Source organism: Chroicocephalus ridibundus, chromosome 12, assembly GCF_963924245.1.
Source record: "Chroicocephalus ridibundus chromosome 12, bChrRid1.1, whole genome shotgun sequence".
Taxonomy (NCBI): Eukaryota; Metazoa; Chordata; class Aves; order Charadriiformes; family Laridae; genus Chroicocephalus; species Chroicocephalus ridibundus.
The window spans coordinates 9,018,029-9,038,530 of NC_086295.1; the positions used below are offsets into that span (position 1 = coordinate 9,018,029).

Below are 20,502 nucleotides of genomic sequence, written 5' to 3' on the forward strand. Positions count from 1 at the left end.
CTGGAAAAGTTTAGCCATAAACACAAACAGACACCAGTTTTTTGTTTGTAGAGGATGAAGGTCATTTGGCTTGAGGAATATCCTAATACTAACAGAGATGAAGCAGAACATGCTGTTTGAGCATACTCACTGCTGCACAGAAGCTCAAATGTGTGGCCCAACATGCCTGGATACTTGATAACACTGAAGGTTAAACTAATAGTCTGTTACAGCAAATCATTGGAACAGGGACAAACAAAAATACTCCTTTAATTTGAAAAAAAGTACTCTTTTGATTTATATTAAAAATACATTTCTGAGACCTGAAGTCTAAATCTTACAAAACTGCACGCATTAAAATGTTTGAGTCAATTAGTACCTGGCAGTTTGGAGTTCCATTTAATACTCACAAGCTTTATGAGACTTTTCCAAGACTCCTAGTTTTTTTCCAGTATTGCGGTGTTTCTATTGCCCCTGGCAATAGACTCCTTCAGTTTGACCCGATAGTTTTGCACTCTACATATGCCAGCCCCTAGCTAGCTTCCGTATTCACATTCTGTGCTTTTGGGGAAGATTAAACAAGGGGAAGTTCCTCAGCTCCCCAGGGTATAATCCCTGTATTTATGAGATTTGGAGACATCGGCTCACACAGCAGAGGTTACAGGTTGGAAGACAAATTTGAACTCAGCTTTGTTGGGGGTCCTTATCTGGTTCATTTGTAGCCTAAAGGGAGAGTTGAATTTGAGATGTGTCCAGATGCTTTTTCTCAGGGGCAATTGTAACGTAGCTCAGCACTTTTATACAGACACTCTGGCTAGCAAAACCCTCTGTTTAAACAACTCCATTTATAAGTCTTTCTTACAAATAAAATGTTGTCTTGATATCCTACTTATGGTCTTCTACCCGGAAGTGTGAAATGAGTTGTAAGATTTCTAGGTCGCTACAAAAAATATATATGCAGGTGTGTACCAAGTGGTATTTGACTTTGTCAACGTTATTTCAGAGGAAGAAAGATAACCCCTTTAGTAGTGCTTTTCTAACATCATTTAAATTCTCTTCGTTCTTATAAGAGGGAACTGTGAAAATGTGTTTGTGAATTGCTTTTGAACATAGCTGTGCATTGCAGCAGAACATGACATGGTCAGTGGCCTTGAGGACTGAGCTTTGTGCAGTTAAAAAAAAACAAACAACCCATGAGAATTTTTAAATGCTTATGGCTACGCGCAAGTGAGGTCCAATCTATCTCTAATTTCTACTAATTTGCAACAGCCTATCTTCATGAAGTATGGAATTATATTTGATTTATAAAAACATATGTGGCAACAGAATCAAGTCTGGGCAATTTAAGCAATTCATTTCTTTCATCAGCTAGTTTTGGGTGTCTGTACATTTCCAAGTTAATGCTTCACATCTAGAGTTCAGTACCACAGATTTTTGCCTTGCGAGTCTTCTCATAATTTTCCACTTTCTGTTCCCTATCAAGGGTCTGCCTGTTTTTGTTTGTTTCATATCTATATGCTTCAGTCTCATGCTACGCAGGCTCTAGGAGTTCTATAAAACTAGGCAAGCTTTTTCTGCACTTTCTTCCTCCCTTTTACTCATGAACTAACTTTCCCAAGTTAGAGAGCTGAAAAATAAGTCCTGGGAATCTGGCTTAGCCTTGATGAGGGATGTGGTCAATAACCATGAGGCTATTCCTTTTATTTTTTCCTTTAACAGCTTGTTATGCAATTACATTTTTCAGTAAGTTGCATGTTTTTTTCAGTCTAATGATCCTTTTGATGGGGTGACTGTTCACAGACATATAAGCTTCTGAAAACTAGAGGAAAGAATGGAAAATATTTTGAAACTTCAGCTGTGAAGTGATGCAAGTACAATCTCTGATTAAGGGTGTTGAGGAGGTATCCTTTCCAAACAAGAGAATGTAAGTGCTGTACAGTTTGATTAAAAGGTGATTAAGGTGCACCTAAATTTTTCCATGTAGCAGATTTCTATTGATACTACTGAAGCTATGGAGTCGTGGACTTCGATGCACTGAGATACAAAATACCTAGCCATGCCTAGCACCTCTTTTGACAAACTAGGTAGCTTGCAAAGCAGGTAGCGGTTTGGCTCAAATTTGTCATTTTCATATCTTGTCGCAAAATTTTTTGCCTGTTTTTCACAGCTGTATTCATGAGCTTGGCACAGCCCGTAGAACAGGCAAAGAAATGGGAGCCTTAAACCTCAGCCTGGGGAACTGACTGAGCAGCTTCTAGTGAAATAGTCAGGTCTCACTGAAGGATCTCTGCTTGTGGCAATCCATGACAACTTTTGTTACGGGTTTGGTAGATAATGATACCTGAAGCGTACTCACTTACAGTAATTCCCTGTACTTGTAGACTAGCTCAGAATTAGCTAAACACTCTCAAGCCTCACTTTTCTTGGGGAGTATATATAAGCACTCAGGTCTTTATATGCAGTCTGGAAGAGCCTAGAGTTAGGTCGCTCTCCAAGTTAGTGGTAGAGCCAGGAAAAGAGTCTTATCATGACATTTCTGGGCTTCTACTCTAATTAATTGTAGCCATGCTGGTGGGATAATGTCAGGCATAGGGGATGAGTGCAAATGTTTCTTTCCAGTATCTAGTCTGAAAGATTAAGAGCTCACTGTTCTTCAGAGCACATTCTGTAATGTAGGACAAACTTTTGCATGGAGCATCTCCATGTAGAGCTCTTTATTGGAGTTTGTACTTCTCTCTGCAAATAGATACTCCAGCTTTTTGTTTTACTCAGTTTTACTCAGTTGTGGTGTTTACATTACACCAGCTTGAGGGGGGAAGGAAGGGAATTTTTCTGTATATTAACTGTCTGGGTGATTTTCTACAGCTGCTTTGAAGGGTATGTCTGTTACTTATATTGTAACTTGGATTCTATAGACATATGGCAGAGAGCACAATTCTCCAGAAAGCAAAAGAGTTTGACTGATGGAAAACAGAAGAGAGCAATCCAAGAGAAATCCTGCCAGAGGAGGAGAATGAACCTGAAATTTTCTGTCAAAACCAGACTTCTGCCTTGGGCTTAAGTACCACACTCAGCCAGTTCTACCATTGACTGCAGTGTGGCTCTGCACAGATGCAAGGAACTGCTTCTTGGACCTGGCTAAGTCTGGAGCTTAAGTATTGTTCTGGCATCCATACTGATTTGGAAATATACTGGTTGGCCTGAACTCCTTAAGCAGAGGGACAATTACAGGGTTTTTAAAAAATCAGAAATGTAGAGAGCCTGTGAATTGAGTCTGTTCTGGCTTTTACATAGTGAGTTTGTAAAATCAATCAGAAATTGAAGAGGGCTTGAGAGATTTCATTTTAGACTGTTCAGTCCCTTATTAATTGTGTTGTGGATAGCAACAAAGGAAACGTATATAGCAGACAAGTCTTTTTTTTTTATTTAATCTACTGTCTGTTCTAAATTTCCACTTCCATGCAGCTCAGCACTTGCAGCAGCACAGGTCTAAGCCTGAACTGCCAAGAAGATTTTGACTCATCTGTTTTTCTGTTTATTTCAGAAGCCGATAGACTTACTGGCTGGCAATCATGTCGGTCAAACTCACATTTGTCTCTCCCGGTGATGGGGGTGGTATCAGCAGGAGTTGCTCCTTCACTGGATTCAGCACTGTGCAAAGCAGAAAATTAGGGTAAGTAACACAAAAAGAAAAGCACCTGATTGTTTGGGCAACAGACATTAGGTACTATGAATTTTTTTTAACCTAAGGCATCTATGTGTAGAAGTCGTTCCTTTATTTTTATCTTAAAGGTATTGAGTGTTGCCACGGTTCACTGATAAATAGCTATATTTCACACCATGCTGCCTTACTACTATACACGCTCTACTTCAGAGATGGCTGAATTTCAGAGGTTATGTATCAGACTGTTAATAGTGTCCATTTCTTCCAGAAAAACGAAGGGCTACGACCCTTCCTGCTTGCAGCCTAGTAGTAACTGATGTTTTCTGACTAAAACCTTCTGAATAGTTATGGTAATTAAAAGATCTCATAGACCTTTAAAAAGATAGGAATGTTAGTGGTGAATCCTGGCAAAATATGTAGCTTAACAAAATTCAATTCTCCTGGAGTTATTTAAACAGAGCAGCATGACATGAGAGGCAGGGCTGCTTTCTGGCAATGCCAGAAATGAGAGGAAGGGAGGAATACAAACAGGCCAAGAAGGCCACTAGAAAATTGCTGCTGTCAGTAACAGGTCTATAGTAATAGCCAAGGTTGCAGTCCAGTCGTCAGTCGAGCCCCATAATTGCTAAACCACCCTGCACTGTTTTTCCCTTTTTTCCTTGTCATAAATTGTTGTGCAGCATTGCTCTATGTAGATAACTGTGCAGCTTTTCCACTAGAAGTGCTTTTGTTCTTTTTCTGAATTTAGTGATCCCTGTATGGCCTGTCAAGTGCTTTTAGAAGATATGATATATACATGGAAAATTAATATAATCTCTGACAGCCAGTGCATGCTGGAATAATAACAAAGTGAATCATTTAGCAGTATCATATAGAAGTATTGGAAAGTATACCTCTAGAAGTATTGTACTCAAAAAAACCTATTGTGTATCAGTAAAATACCCGACTCATGTCGTAAAATATATTTGCAAGGAATTAAATGACTGAATTAACCTTTTAGTTAAACACAGCGTGGTAAAGTATGAGCAAAAATGATATTCCAGCATGATTGGGATGTAATTGAGAAGTCTTCACATTTGAATAAATTAATTTGTTGTGGAAGCTGAAAAATAATATTACATCCAGCAAAGATTGAACATCTAAAATCACACCAATTGCTAAGATCTTGAGAAAAGCACTGTCAGTGAATTATATAAACAGGCTTGAGCTCAAGTACATAGTGGGAGTTCTAGCAGGGAAAGGATCTACCAGGAAAAGTGTCGAACAGCTGTTTCTGCAACAAAGGCACAGTCCAGCAGGGTAAGAATGTTCTAAACAGAAGAGTTTATATATCCCTTAAGTTTATTCTGTTACTTTTAGCTGCAAAGGTTTTCTAACCAATGCATCTCTTTATGCATTTTTTTATGATGTTGCTTTTCATTATTTAAGTGTGTAGACAGACAGTTTCATTCAGGAATCAGCACAGTAAGGAAAATTTGTGCACTAGGTACTCAGTCACAGCCCAGTGAACACCCGAGAGCCTTCCCCAGCGTAGTGAAGAAATTTTTTAATCACCCTTTCCTAACTTATCTCTCCCTCAGGCGCTGTTGCAAAACACAGCAGGAGATTGCAGGGGCCCTATGCAAGGTCTCTCCAAAGGATGACACACAAATCAGGTCCACATGGAGATTCTTAAGCAGATGCTAAATATACTTTTGCGTTTCTTTAGCAACTTCCTTTTGAGGCTCTCAGCCAGACACACTATTTCATTTTTCCTCACAATGGTCTCCACAGGAAGTAAATGTTATTACTGTTATCTATAAAGTGGGAAATCTGATACTTAAATTATTAAGTTCACAAGGGAAAACAGCAACACAGCATCTAGCTTTTAGCTACTGTCCCTGAAGGCCCCTGTCAGCCACTTAACTTTTCTATGAAACGTATGAAAATGGGATTCTTAACATCAATGCGCTGAATACATACGGGCCACATCAGTCAGTAGGAGATACTGAGGAAAATGGTGAGATTTAAATTCCAACCTATCTGTATGCAGTGCTTAAATGCTATACTTTAACTGAAGGGAAATGATTTCCTGAATTTAGGATTTGCAGTCCAAAACTCTGAAGGTAAATATCAAAGTCCTTTCCTTTCCAAAAATAAACAAACCCCAGGAGTAATTTGGGCTTTTTAATTTCAAAAGGCAGAATTATCTTATATTTTCCATATGGTATCTTGCTAATTAGAGTACTCATCTAAAGCATGGAGCTGAACGCTATTTCCTTCTTTTTGTGAAAGAATTTTAAGTGATGATTCTTCCAGGAGACTCTTTCAGTTGATGTTATTGGCTAGACTGTCCCTTCCAGTGTTATTCCAATTGAAACCCTCTCCCTTTGCGTGGAATACTCAAAGATCTGTTATCTTACAAAAGAGAACAATATTAATATAAGTTTCTAATTTAACAGTTATGTTTCTTGTTAAAGGTAACTTGAGCTCCAAATGGTTTGGTCAATTAATACTTAACATTAAGCCATCACAAAAAACCTAAGATAATCATTGGGGTGAAGAAATTAAATATCCAGTAATGTTTGGCAACATGTAATTTCAACAGATTTTTTGCAGATTCTATGTTAAAAAATGGAGTTAAGTGGAAAATTAGCACCAGGGTAATTAAAGTAGTTGCTCAAAGGTTTCTATAATAGGACTGGGGACAGCTCTCAGGTGTGCTGGGTCCAGGATTTAATCACCAAGCTCGATAATCTCCTTAGGCATTCAGTCACATGCTGAGAACTTAAAACAGCCATTGGCTAAGTATTAAGCTATTGTTTCTCCAGGTGAGCTGAATTTAGGATAGAGATTGTAGAGAAGGTGGAAAGCATCTCTGAGAGCAACCAGTTGGCTTGGCAGAATGGGAAACTTCTTCAGATAACGTTATTTTAGGGGCTCGACTTACAGGGAGTATTAAGAAAACTATATAAAAATAACAAAGACTTACAGGAGTACATAGATAGAGGTAAGCTGGGCAGGAATCTGCCAGTGTGAGAGAACTATTTGCAAAGAGGTAATTTTCTGGTTTAAATGTTGTAGATATATGTAAGTAATGCTTGGGATGTTCTAACTCTTTATGTTAGCACAAAAAATCCTGTGTGGGGGGACTTCTGTTAGAAACAATATTTAATTTTGGTTTTGCAGTTGCTTTTAAAAATAAGTGAGGTGTTAGACGCTGAAAAACATGTTGATAATTATATCTTGTGTGCGATCTGGGCTTAGTAGCTTCCTTTTGTAAATTGTGGTAGGGCTCTAAGCCATCATGTAAGTGGATAGTGAATGCAAGCAAAGAAATAACTATTTTTAAAGGCTTTTTGTGTTCGCTTTATCAGTTAGACCTTGAGCAGATCAAAAGTTTGTTGCTTTGTTTTCCTGAATTGCAGGTGAGAGTTGGAGTGGGAACGTCTTTGTCCTGCAGTGTGGCTCACTTAGCTAGTTCTGTAGTTGACCCAACAACTGGTGTGAATATGCACACAGAAACAGGGCCTTAGCTACCTGCCATGCATGTCCGTTAAGACAATTGCTAGCAGTAGCTGTAACGTTAACTTGTTATAAAAATGACCTTTTCTTTTTCTTGCTCAGTACCCTCTCTACCTTCCCAAAGAAATGGGGACCTGTGCAATTTTTCTTTAATTAAAAAGAATAAAAGAGAACCACTAGGATTCACAGAGTCTGCATCAAGCTTGGAGAATGAGATGTTTCTTATTGAAGTTGTTATTGTTGAAGTCACAAAAAACTTGCAGCTCTCCTGCACTAGGTATTTAGGGCTGGCCCTTAACTTTTTGACGTTACCCGTGAAAGTATTCTCAGTGTGTCCAAGAGCTTTGTTCCCTTGAGTAAAGGCATATGGAATTGGACATATAACTTGTAGCCTGGAAGCTTTGTGGGTTAGGCGTCACTATTCTCCCTGGTGATGGGTTTTGCATCTTTCCCATATTTATTTTCTTTTTCTACAGAAAGTCTCTCGGCAGAAGTTCAGTGAGATCAAGAATGTCACTGAAATCCCCCAAGGCTTATAATTCCCTGCAGAAGGGGGCGGTCATCTGGGATCCAAAGCCACTGCAGGTGAAGAAAATTTTTGAAGCTTTGAAGAAAGGACTTAAGTAAGGACTTTTTAAATACTGTAATTTGCCTTACCTAGTCATGCTGCTTAAGTCTGTGTATCACTGTTCTCTGTCTCCATCTGGCATCTCTAAACGTATGCAGTGACTTTCCCAGACACTGGTTTGGGACCTTGTAAAACAAGTTTCAGACAGTCTGCTTGCGAACAAAGTGCTCTCATGTTTTTATTTGTTCCCAGTTCATTACACTTCTCTAAAAAGTCAATGACAGGTGGGACTCTGTGGGGAGATTCCCCATCTCTTGGGTAGAAACTAAGCTCTCTCGAGGAAGGGAGGCTTTCAGAGCATGCAGGGTGGCAGGCAGGAAGTCTGCAGATCAAGCGGAGACAGGGATAAGGATGGGATAACCAGACCTGGGGGGTGATTGGCAGAAAGTTTCTGGAGAGGGAACTGTGTGGAGTTTGTTTTGACTCAAAAAGCTGACTTAAAACCAAGCCTGAAAGCAAGGGTGTGCCTTGCAAGGACACAGTGGGAGGACTGGTTCATAAACCATTTCTATTGTCTCTATGCTAATTAGAGAACACTTAAAGTAAAGACATATTCTAGTGGGTTTGTATCTTTGTGTTTGGTGTTTTTTTTTCTTTTAATAGAATTAAACTCTGGAGTTCAAAAGTCCTGTTTCATCTCTGGGTGGTTTGTTGTAAGGGAAAGTCTAAGCAGATCCACCTGAAAACTTCAGCTGACTTGATGTGATGGAACAGAGCTGTAGTATGACCCCATCTTCTTATGGCAATGTAAATAGCATTATTTTGCTTTAACTGTAGCACTACTTCAGAGTCTTTATTATGGTTGACCGCACAGTCAATGTTGCATTAGTACAGACTTGAGTGAAAAGGTTAAAGACCAATTTTGTCCATTGTCTCTGTCTGGCAGATGTGGGGTGCGTGCAGCAGACAGAGATCAAAGGATGAGCTGGCAATCTGAATGTAGGGTGTTCTGGCTTTGTGGAAGCTGTCCGTTATCTCATAGAAATGCTGATATTATTCAGAGTTGAAATGGCAAATAAAACATGGATGAACTTGCTCCCTTGGTATTACAGACCAGAAAGGAAGTGGTGGCAAGTGCTGTTTGCCTTCATCAGTGATTGAAACTGATCAACCTTTAACCGAGTCCTCAAATCTTATAATATAAAAATACACATCTTATATCATTACAGTTGATGGGTTTAGCCTAATATCATAGGAACTTCGTTTATACTCTGAAGCTACTATTGGAAGATAAAATGGCTTTCCTTGGATTTGTAAACTCTGTTGCTCTTTTGACTGGCATCCTGCTAACTAACAGTTCCTTCATGTATGTTGCAGCTGTCCTCAGAATTTTGCTACTGTATTAATTCTAATCATAATTTTTGTTTTCTTAAACAAAGAACATAAAACGCACTGTAATAATACTTTTTAAACTCAGATGTGTCACATCTTTATTCCAATAAAAGACTATAAAGTCTTAGCCCTAAAAACATCAGTCAATGTCATATTAGTGGATTTGGATTTCAAACAAATAATGAAACCAAATGTTTTTGCAGAGTTTAGAATTTATCAGAGCATAGGGAGGAGAAACCATAAAGTGGATCAGAATTTGTTCCCAGTTCTGCAGGGAATGCCACATGACCAGACTCCTGCCAAAACCGAGCAGCTAACTAATTGACTAAAGTAACCTACAGAAAACAACTGTATCAAATAGCAATGCAAAGTCCAAGTTTTAAGTAGATGCAGACTAAGTCCACTTGGTGCTGGAGTGACTTGGATTTTTAGTACAGAACATGTTTTACGTGCCTGTTTCTTTATAGCTATAGCAAATAACTCCTTATTCTGTTAACCATCTGGGTACCATTCCATCAAGCTGGCAATTCTAACATACTTAAATCGGAAAGTGATGAAACTCTTCTAAAAGGAAAGTGAACCCTTTTCTGCCACCAGCCTTGGCTACTTCTGCACTGAGCTGTTAATAGGCAAGTGTAAAGAGCAGACAGCTGAATGCTGGAACCACTGGGTGTCTGGGGGGAACTGGTTTTGTAACAGTAAGAAAATGAAGTGCATCAAAGCAAATGTGAAGACATGCAGCTGTCTAAAATGAAGCTATTTTGACTGCTCTGAGACTGTCTTATAATGTAGAATTTACCAGGTGACTTTTCTTCCCTTTTAAGCATAAGAGGAAAAAGTTACCAAAGTCTGCTCTATATTAAAAGCAAAGTTGGAAGAAGATGGTCTCAGCAGAAATAGTTTAAGGCCCTGTGGGAACTCCTAAGGGACAACCCTTGCATGCAAGCGACTCTATAGAAGCCAACTGGCACCAAGTGCTTCACACCTTGCATAATACTTCCCATTCTGGAAAAAGTAATGGTTACGTTAAGAAATTGTCTCACATACTAAAAGGTGGTGTTCAGTTCTGTTTGCTAAAACACTGAATGACATGTTCCCTACCTTACATGTGGAGTACTTCAATGAGCTTGGTTTTGTAGTCCAAGTGTCTTGTGTTGCAATTCTTTGACTTTGTAAGATAGAGTTGGTTGATGAATTCTTAGTCCTCAGTAACTGTAAGAGACTTGCTCAACAAATGAACTGATCTTCTGCCTTACAGAAAAGGTTCCAGGAGGCCAAACAGGAATAGTCAGAGAAAGATGAAAAGGAGATAATGTGAGCTCAGTTATGTGTGCATTAGAACTTCCTGTTCTCCTCCTATGCCCCTCCTTTCCTCTTGCCTTTAGTAGTACTTCCAGCTCTACTGTCTTGTTTTGTTTTGCTTCACATTCCCAGAATAAAGTCTATCTTCCACTTGAATGATCTATTTTAGATGAAGGGAAACAAGAAATAACGAATGTCTGAGTGCAGTGTGTGCATGTGTATATGTATATACCTTATGCAACAGTGGTGTCCTTCTGGAATTGCACTGTAGCATTCCACATCTTGGAGGTATAAGAAGGATTCAGGAGGCTTCCTAATGTACAGCATCTTTAAATGTTAGGTAACAGTAACCAGAATCTGCTGGGACTTATTGCATACAGATGCTCCTCTTGGAGTCACTTTGCATTTAAGACAAATATTTGTCTAAGGAAACCACCCTTTCTCATCTGTTGACCCATGTCCCTCTGTGTAGCCATTCACATCTCTAGAGACTAAAACAAGGGAAATCTTCTCTAGAAGGAAGTTGCTTTGTAACATTCTGCTGAAAAATTCTTTGGGAAGGTGTTATAATTAATATACCAGAAGAATGTAAGTTTGGGTTTTCTTCCTCTCTAGTGAATACTTGGAAGCACATCAGGCTGAATTGGATTATCTTTCTGGTCGACACAAAGATACAAAAAGGAACTCCAGATTGGTAAGATGGTTTTGATGTTAAATACTTAAATGACTCTTAAAATAAAGTCACAGAAGTAGACGGCTTCTCACATCTGGGACTCCCTGGGGCTTTCCAGTTAAAGCACTGAGGTGAGATCAAGCAAGGCATCACAATCAGAAATTCATCAATCAAGTTAGCTCTTGATGTGAGAATTAAACTTGGGATTTCTCAAGTTCGATATCCATCAGTGTTCTTCAGATTGTGTTCCTTTACTGGGATGGTATCTCCTTGTGTCTCTTCAGTGATCAGTGTTCGTACCTGACTTTGTATGGACAGAAATGGTGATAAAGACAGAGCTTTGTTTTCCATAGTTGGCGAATGTGTCCTCGTAACCTAGGTTCTGTCACATTCACAACTCCCTAGAAGTACCTTCAGCAGCAGTGCTAGTGAAGAGACAACTCGCAGATCCAGCTTTGCCTTTCATTTGGGAAATAACGGCTAGATTAAAAAAAAATAAAAAAATCAGAAACTCCCATGTACCATGACCAATGTCCAAGTCCTTGTTATGGCTGGCGGTGAGACTCTGTCTCATTTCAAGCATCTGTGAAAACAAAACAAACCACCCAACCATGCACAGAAAATGAAACTACTTATAAAAATGTTGGACTGTCATCTTGTAGTAAACAATGCATCTTAATTTAGCGTAACTTAAGATAGGCATACCGAGTCCTGCAGTAAATACCAAAGTATCGTTAATATACATGCTCTTCTATTCAGCCTTTGCTGTTTTTCTTTCAGGCTTTCTACTATGACCTGGATAAGGTAAGACTATTGAAGATGAGATGAAATCCTGCAAATAGAGACAAATGGATGATGTCTACTGTGTTACTTAAAGGCATGTTTAGGAAATAATTTCTCAAGTCCCCCCTTCTCTCTCCCCTCTTCAAAAGCAAATCCGCTCTGTGGAGAGATACATCAGAAAACTGGAGTTTCACATAAGCAAGGTAAGGGGTTTTATATCTTATTATATCTTGTACATGTAAGGCTTATGCTGCTATACAAGCAAACTATCTAAATAGAAAATACTTTGATTATAATTCATCTGAAGGGAAATAATGTTGGGTACTTTCTGAAAGCTGTAACCACTCTTCTTGCAGAAGGAGGGGATTTTTATTTATTTATTTATTTTCTTGAATGGTTCTATTCAGGCTGAATGTTGGGCGCAACCCAACCTGAGGTTGCCTGTGAAACCAGTTTGCATACTCTGCCAGTTTATTCAGAAAATGCTGCTGTGAGAAGACTTGCATGTTCTCCCCTGCTTCACGCAAGGGGCCAAATAGGCAGTTCTGTAGAGTGCGTGCCTGCTGTCTGCCATCTGCTTCCAAAGGAATCAAGTCTCTCCTCTGACGTAGCTAAAGGTGTAGGTGTTTTAATCTGTGTTGAGGGAATCAGTTTCCTGCTCCCCAAGTAATTTTTTCCCTGAACCAAGTGTTACTCTACTCCTTGTCTTCTAGTCTAATAATAGCGGAGCAAATTGTTTCTCGGTATCCCATGTTTTTTTGTAGGAATGTCTACAAACCGTTGCACTCTAATCAGTCTGTAAAATGCAGGAATTGCAGCACTCTGCAATACTATGACAATAGGATTTGGTTGGTTTTTTTGGCAGAAAAGACTGCTGATGTTCCTTTCCAAAACTTACTAGAACTATGCCGGGGTAATTCTTGTTCATTCTTCCCCCACCCCCCAAATCTTAAAGGTAGAAGAACTCTATGAAGCTTACTGTATCCAGTGCAGACTACGAGATGGGGCCACTAATATGAAACATGCCTTTTCCTTGTCTCCTTCCACCAAAGCCTCCAGAGAGAGCCTAGTGGAGCTTTACAAGAACTTCCAAGAGTGCACAGAGGTAGGAAATACTACACTCATGTAACAAAGACCTGACTGTTCCTTAGCAAAATATGTACTAGGACTTGCTGCTGGCTTTTTTTTAATGGCGCATGTTAAAAACTTAACATATGAATGAAATACAGGTACATAATGTGAACTGAACCTTGTGAGACAAATACCTTATGGGCAAAGCTCTTGATTTCTATGCCCTTCTTCTGCCCCTACTCAACTTGTCTTCATGCATTCATGAAGACAAGTGAAAAATTCTTTGAATTTCTGCTTTTATACTGGGGTCCATTATGACTTCCACCAGAAGTAATGGAATGAGACTTGAATAATGAATAAGCTATGCTATCTTTACAAAACAAGCAGTGGAAGGTAACTGACAGTGAACTGCTCAAGCAGTTCCACTCTTCTATGGAGAGTCAAAAAAAAAGAAGTCCTTAAAAAGATGGGATAAGAAAATGGCATGCATGGGACGGTAGCTACGCTGCGCTGCTTTTCAGTCGTAGTGACTGTTCAGTCTTTCTTCTAGGACATGTGCTTTATAGAAGGGGCGTTGGAGGTCCATTTGGGAGAGTTTCATGTGAAGATGAAAGGTACGTTCCTTTCTTGTTTCCTTCAAGACTTATCAATTGATTTGGGGTTTCCTATGTAGCAATCTGATCCACTGAGTCTACTTATTTAATGTCAGTTGCTTCCACTGGCTTTCTGGATTGGACCCTGAACAGAATTTTGGCAGACTTCTGTTAGCTTCAGTGCTGTAAAACAGATCTGCAATGGTATTTTGTATTTGAATACAAAAGCTGACAATCTTTCTTTCCTCAGCTCAATTAAAGTTTGTCCTTCTAAGAGTGTTTTGGGCTGGTGGCATAGCTTCTTCACAGAGTTGAGCACAGGAGGTGTTAGCCAGATAGTCACTTTATTTATTGCAAGCTGAGGTTTGGGGGGACATTGTAAAACTCTACAAGTATTAGGATTTTTCCTTCTCTTTTCAGGGTTGGTGGGCTTTGCACGTCTCTGCCCGGGGGACCAGTATGAGGTGCAGTATACAGCAATTCATTTTGTCCTTTATTTTACTGCTGTGAGTTTGCAGTAGAGAAACAGGAGAGCAAGGGTGCAACATGTAGAAGGCGAGCAGGAAACAGACTATGATAAAACTGTGCACCGGTCTGATGAGAACAGTGCTTTGGTACATTCACTAGTTACTCTGCCCACTGAGAATGAAGAGGGAAAGATGTGATTCAAGTGTTATGGGAGGGTTTAAAAGATGGCAGTGGCTGTCTATCAAAACCAACCTGTCAGGTCTTTGTCTTCAAAGTTGCCCTGGAATCAAGTAACAGTTGCTGTCTGTTTCTTGGAAGATTGCCCTTGGCATGATTTGAATGCATCTTAGTATCTTTCTGGGTTACACTCCTACTTCTAACAGTGGCCAATGAATTCCAGTGTGCCTTGTGTTGCAGTACTGCAACACTTGCTATGCAACCTAGTTTTGCAGTTTTTCTAGAATGGGTGGGATGTGTCATTTGGCACTGAGTTAAGGCGTTAAAACCTGCAATCTGAATTCCTGCCTCCAATCTTCTGGCCTTTATTCAAGTTCCTAAATGTATGGTGGTCAAAGGAATGGATTTGCTTCTGCAGTACTGGAACAGTGTGAGGCCTATGGACTGAAGGGGATGTTCTGGGATGTGTTGACCCAACCTCCTTTTTCCTTTGTGGTTTCTAGGTGTTTGTGCGACTGGGACGCCAAAAATGGAGGTTGAAAGGCAAGATTGAGACTGATGATAGCCAAACATGGGATGAGGAAGAAAAGATTTTTATACCCAATCTCCATGAGAAGTTTGAAATCAAGGTGTGGTGTATAATGGTTGGATTGGAATCAGTGGGTTAACACATCTTCTGCTATACTGCTTACCTGTGAGGATACCAAGCATTTGTCAAAATTCTTAAGTAGTTTTCTTTTCCTAGCCATGTAAAAATGGCAGTTAATCAATGTTTCTTCCTACTGAACCGATATCTGCTTCTGGTTTTTCTTCGCTTCTGGCACTCAGATTTGTGTTAGTGCATCTGCTTTCCCATGTTCTGGAGTCTTGTATAGGAGGTTGGGTTTACTTAAAAACAAAACAAACCTTCCAGACCAATATCTAGGATTTTCTAGGGTGAAGTTTAGATGTGGAGACAAAAAGACATGTATGTTTATATCACTCGTGTGGAGTATTAAGTACTTGAATTTCTGTTCTCCATTGAAAAAGATAAAGATATGGAAAGCATATCTTTGCACATGTGTATGTTTTGAATGTGTAGTTCAGATAGACCTTTATCTAGATGTGCTGCAGATTCTTTTGTCATGTTTTACTCCAGAGATTGTTGCTCAACAGCCAGCTGAATATAAGCTGGCAGTGTGTCCAGGTGGCCAAGAAGGTCAATAGCATCGGACTAGGGAAGCGATTGTCCCACTGTACTCAGCACTGGTGAGGCCGCACCTTGAGTACTGCGTTCAGTTTTGGGTCCCTCACTACAAGACAAGTGTTGAGGTCCAGAGAAGGGCAGGGAAGCTGGTGCAGGGTCTAGAGCACAAGTCCTCTGATGAGCAGTTGAGGGAACTGGCGTTGTTTAGCCTGGAGAAAAGGGGGCTGAGGGGAGGCTTTATTGCTCTCTACAACTACCTGGAAGGAGGCTGTAGAGAGGGGGTGCTGGTCTCTTCTCCCAGGTAACAAGCAATAGGACAAGAGGAAACAGCCTCAATTTGCATCAGGGCAGGTTTAGATTGGATATTAGGAACTATTTCTTCACTGAAAGGGTTGTCCAGCATTGGAAAAGGCTGCTTGGGGAAGTGGTTGAGTCACCATCCCTGGAGGTGTTTAAAAGATGGGTGGATGTGGTGCTGAGGGACATGGCTTAGTGGTGGACTTGGCAGTGTTAGGTTTACAGTTGGACTCGGTGACCTTAAAGGTCTTTTTCAAATTAAACGATTCTATGATTCTATACCTGCAAAGATCCAATAGCATTTATATACTAGTGAAAGCTGTCTGTCCTTTAAAAAAAAAAAGTGTCAGAACTCTAAATAAAGATATCAAGTGCTTTGGAAGAGGTCATATCTTTAACAGTAAGGGACCAGTGCTAGTGGCATGTGATACACAGATGACACGTTGTGGGTACCCCTTGGGGGAAGCTTCATAGACCCTTGTGTAGCTGGCATTGATTCTGGCACTTACCTGGCAGGTGGAGTTAATCCTTAAGCAGCTTTTCCACTGTAGCCTGGCATCTTTCGTGGGCTTGACTCTGCAGCATGATGCCTGCCAGCCTAAAAGGAGCTGAGATTGAAGGCTGTGCTGGATCCTTTTCTACTAGGAAACTGTGCCACTGCAGGGTTTCAAGTTTTGACAGCTGTGTTAAAGCAGCTATTGCAATGTTCCTCTGCTATCTGGCAGCAAGAACTGGGTTACATAGGAGAGACTCTTTGGCATCTTGTCAGCAGAGCTTTTGGAAATGTGCTTATAACACATTTTTTTGCTGCCACTGCACAATGAAGATCAGGTGAGAGGCTAATTCAGATCCCTGTTTTCCCATAATAGTTGTAAAAACTTGTATTACTTTGTATGACAATGATAGTTTTACTCTTTTTGTCAGCTTATGAAAGTGTACTGACTAATGTTCTCCACACCCACCTGCTCTTTCCACTTTGTATTTAATAATCTTTGCCCAGTACAAATACATAACAGGATTAAAAAGAAAAAAAAATAAAAATCTGGAGTGCCAAAGAGTGTTCCAAGAGGAGCCTAGCAACATAATTTTTGCTAGCTCTTAGAGGAGACGTAGGCATGTAACTAATTCCTGAAGAGGACTTTAGGTACTTATGCTAAAATTCTGTGCTGAGTTTGATGCTTTGTGCAATTCCAGAACAATTTGATCTTCAATTGGAAGTATGCTTTTATAGCAAGTGTTTGATTAGATTTTTATTTTGTTTTTTTAAGTAGTTGAAGAAGCAAAGTGCCAGGCTGGGGAAAATGTAGGCCTGTAACTGCATTGATAACAAACTTGGAGCCACTTGCAGAGCTATAGGAAAGAACTGATGCTTAACAAGTTCTGATTTCGGTCCGCAGCTGAGCTCAGGACAGTTAGAAAGGTCACACTGGGTGCAGACAGTTGTGCTTCCAGATCCTTTAGGCAATTGCGAGCTGAAATAGTCTGGTGTAGGTAGGCTAATATACTTCCCTGTGAATTATAGTTTTTTGATAGTGTTGTTCTAATATGTAGACAAGCTAGACTCTCTACTAGAAATGACAACTACTAGTATGTATATCAGAGCTAGAATTTCAAAATTTCAGACTAATTTTTCTTAAAATCATAGTCTACCACGTCCTGTTGTCAGAAGTGCTGTACAGCTCTGTCTCTCTGCAAATCAAAGAACTCTCTCTCTCTTTGCTAGCCATCTGTGACATATTCCTTGTGGGATATTGGCTTGCAACAGCTTAGGAGCCCAGAATTGAGTATCAAGGTTTTAAGTTTGTTGTGGGCCTCAGAGTAGATACGAGCCTTGGGTATTCTCCTTTGTGTGCACATGACTTAGGATTGTCTGGTAAGATGAAAATGGATATGTTTGTCTGTCCCTGCAGGTGACAGAGCTGCGAGGACTGGCCACTATTCTAGTCGGTGTTGTGACATGTGACAGCATAAACTTCTTCACAACCAAGCCTCAGGCAATCATTGTGGATATAACTGAACTAGGCACCATCAAGCTGCAGCTGGAGGTCCTCTGGAAGTAAGTACAGCTTCAAATGAAAAAAGCTGGAGCTAAACATTTGAAATAAATTAAAGGCTCCTAACTATGTCACATAGCATTCAACATCACAGTCCTCTTTCTATTTGCAGAGCAGGTGCAGGATAGATAGCAGCCACATGCTTCCACGCAGCACCCGCAGCTACTGTGCCTGATCTCTGACTCTGTGGGACCAGTCATCAGGATGGGGTGGGGGGAAAGGCACAGAAGCTATTTCTGTGACCCTTCAGTTCTTGGTGTTGATGTTGCCAGAGCCATGGTTGGCCACATGAACTGTCTAGTAGGCTTTTACTTAACTTACTACTCTTCAGAATGAGCATTCAAGTCTAGCTTCAAGCAATGTATGTACATCTATAAAATGTGACCGATAATCTTAAAGGTGATGAAATGAAACTGAAAATAGTAGCTTCTGGGTACAATGAAAAAAATATATAGTTGAAATTTTAGGATAATCACTATTTCCAGGCCACAATTCATTAAAAATGAAGCTTTCCCAGAGACTTAGCACCTTTGTATTTGCACTGTGATTAGTTATCAATAAGGTCTGTGCACTACAGGGAAGCCTGGTTACAGATGCACTGTTAAAATAGCTGAGTATTTTCAAGGTGCCTGTGATTTGTTAAATTGTTTTATAATTTAAACTTGTAAATCAATTTTTGTAGTGGATTACTGATGTTATTAAAGCAAATCCTCACTTTTGTGGATGCTGTGCTGGAACGTCTTCCTCACTCTAGACACACCACCATAGATTTTTGAGGTAGTACTGTTATTTCTGCTTGAAGAGACTGTTGGTCCGTACTGTGAGTCTTGTCTGCAACAAATCAAAACTTTTAAACCTGTTTTTATTTCCTGTTGTTCAGGAGTTAAATCTAGCCATTTTAGTGAAGTGCCCAATTAAGCAACAGGCACACTCTTTACTTGTACTTTTGTATATGGCTTACTGCAGTCCTCAGTTCTTCCCAACCCAACATGGCAAAGAGGCATTTGAACACATCTCCCTGATAAGGACCTTCTTGAAAGGCCACTTTGTGATGACTTGTGGATCTAGGCCCTTTCCAGGAAAAGCGGAGACTGAACGATGTTTAGATTAAGAAGGGCAGGGAGCTATGCCGTACAGGCCAGATTCACCTATGGCTCAGCCTTGGACAACTCTTCTTCTCCGGCTGTGCTGGTTTCCTGTTTTCTTAAAAATTACCCAAGAATAAAAAAACCCAAACTCGTATGTGTTGAATACATGGTCTACCAAATGTGCCCAAGAGCCAAACAGAGCTTTCAGTAAGAGAAAAGTTTCCCTGCCCTTAGAGTTAAGTAGCCAAATGTATTTTACAATCAGACTTGATTTTTTTTTTTCAGGTCTTAATATCCTGTTTCTACTTTCAGTTCCCTTTGGAAGCATCACTTGACTTTAAACCTTGTCACAGTCTCTTAAGCCACCAACAGGAGAGGTTTTCTGTTGCGATTCCTGTGCGAGTATTGATAAACAGTTTTCAGCTTGCATTTTTGGGGTTGGGGAAAGAAAAGCTTTATTGATCAACATACTATTTTCTGAATGTCTTTTGTGTATGCTGTGGTTCTTGAAGTTTACAGTTGACTTGTACATGCAATTGGGCTGAAATGTAAGTCTTGGCATCAGCATCTGAAAACTATTTTCAAATACACACATTGCTCTAATCAATGAGAAATAAACACACAGCAGAGTTTTGCCCACACCTGTTGTTTATGACACTTTCCTCCTGAGATCTAACAACGGGCATCAGTATATGTTTTGTTTTGGTGAGGTGCTGCAGCTGCTCTGAGGCTTTTGAGGCCTCTGTTTCTTATTTGAGAAGCTGAGCCACTAATTAGTTGGGTAACAAAGCCTCATTCCAGAAGCTTGCTGTGATCTTGCATTATATGCTCTATGAAACTTCCTCTTACTCACGCCAAGTTACGTATGTATTCCCATTTGAATCTGAAAGCAGAGACATTCATGGTAGAATTATTGAAAACTGTGTGGCATGGGGATGGTGCAAGTTGCACTATATATATATATTTTTTTTAAGAAAAAGTAGCTCTTAAAATGACAGCCCATTTAAATGAAGGCCAATTAAAATATTCTGTTGTTGACACTTGCATGTCTTAGTATTGGGGAAGGAAGGAGAGAAGGGGGGCATAGGGGGATATATAGGCAAACATAGATATATGGCGAAGTCTGCCTTTATTTGTCATCTCTCACCTTGCAACAAACACACGCCACAAAAACTTGCATTAGCTTTAATCTGGATGTAAAATAATCAAAAGCTCTATATGGAGTTTTGGAGCAGAAAGGACTGCAGGTAGAACCCGCTGCTTGCAGAGATGCTTTTCTTATAAGGGCAGTCCTTGCCTACAACTTCAAGCCTAATGTCTAAAGAAGCTACACTTGTGCAGCGTAGATATACTTTCTTTATTGAACTGGGTATAAAATCTGATTTTGCAGATGGCATGTTCATAGTGGTGTCCGTAAGACATCACTTCTACTCTCTTCTTGTTAACCCACACAAATGGCATCTAACAGGTTCACTTTATTTACTTTTTCTGGATCTACTTACTTTCTTCTCCTCGCTGTCAATAACTTGTGTAAGTAATTATGCGCCTAAGTTGTTCTTCCAAAAGGACTGTATGAGGAAAACCCCTTCCTATGCTGGGATATTGCATAGTTTCTCAGATGACAGTCTAAATCTCCAAAGCAAATGATATTTGTGACTAAATTTTGTAAAATAATACAATTTAAATTATGTTGGCACTTAATT

The 20,502-nt window shown here is 39.8% G+C and overlaps 1 protein-coding gene across 14 annotated transcripts in view; it reads left to right on the plus strand.

Annotated features, from left to right (window-relative positions):
• Nucleotides 1-20,502, plus strand: part of RIPOR3 (RIPOR family member 3) — a 53,528-nt gene that overhangs the window by 17,418 nt on the left and 15,608 nt on the right. For 11 of the 14 annotated variants that reach the window (XM_063349941.1, XM_063349937.1, XM_063349938.1 and 8 more), the window contains 10 exons: nt 3,524-3,652; nt 7,624-7,770; nt 11,025-11,103; nt 11,863-11,886; nt 12,015-12,068; nt 12,821-12,970; nt 13,487-13,550; nt 13,950-13,993; nt 14,678-14,803; nt 17,568-17,713. In XM_063349941.1, coding sequence (XP_063206011.1) covers nt 3,552-3,652; nt 7,624-7,770; nt 11,025-11,103; nt 11,863-11,886; nt 12,015-12,068; nt 12,821-12,970; nt 13,487-13,550; nt 13,950-13,993; nt 14,678-14,803; nt 17,568-17,713 — 935 coding nt within the window. In that variant the 5' untranslated portion in view covers nt 3,524-3,551. Of the gene's footprint in view, nt 1-3,523; nt 3,653-7,623; nt 7,771-11,024; nt 11,104-11,862; nt 11,887-12,014; nt 12,069-12,820; nt 12,971-13,486; nt 13,551-13,949; nt 13,994-14,677; nt 14,804-17,567; nt 17,714-20,502 lie in introns of those variants that run through there. The other 3 variants (XM_063349943.1, XM_063349944.1, XM_063349949.1) reach the window with 2 other exon arrangements.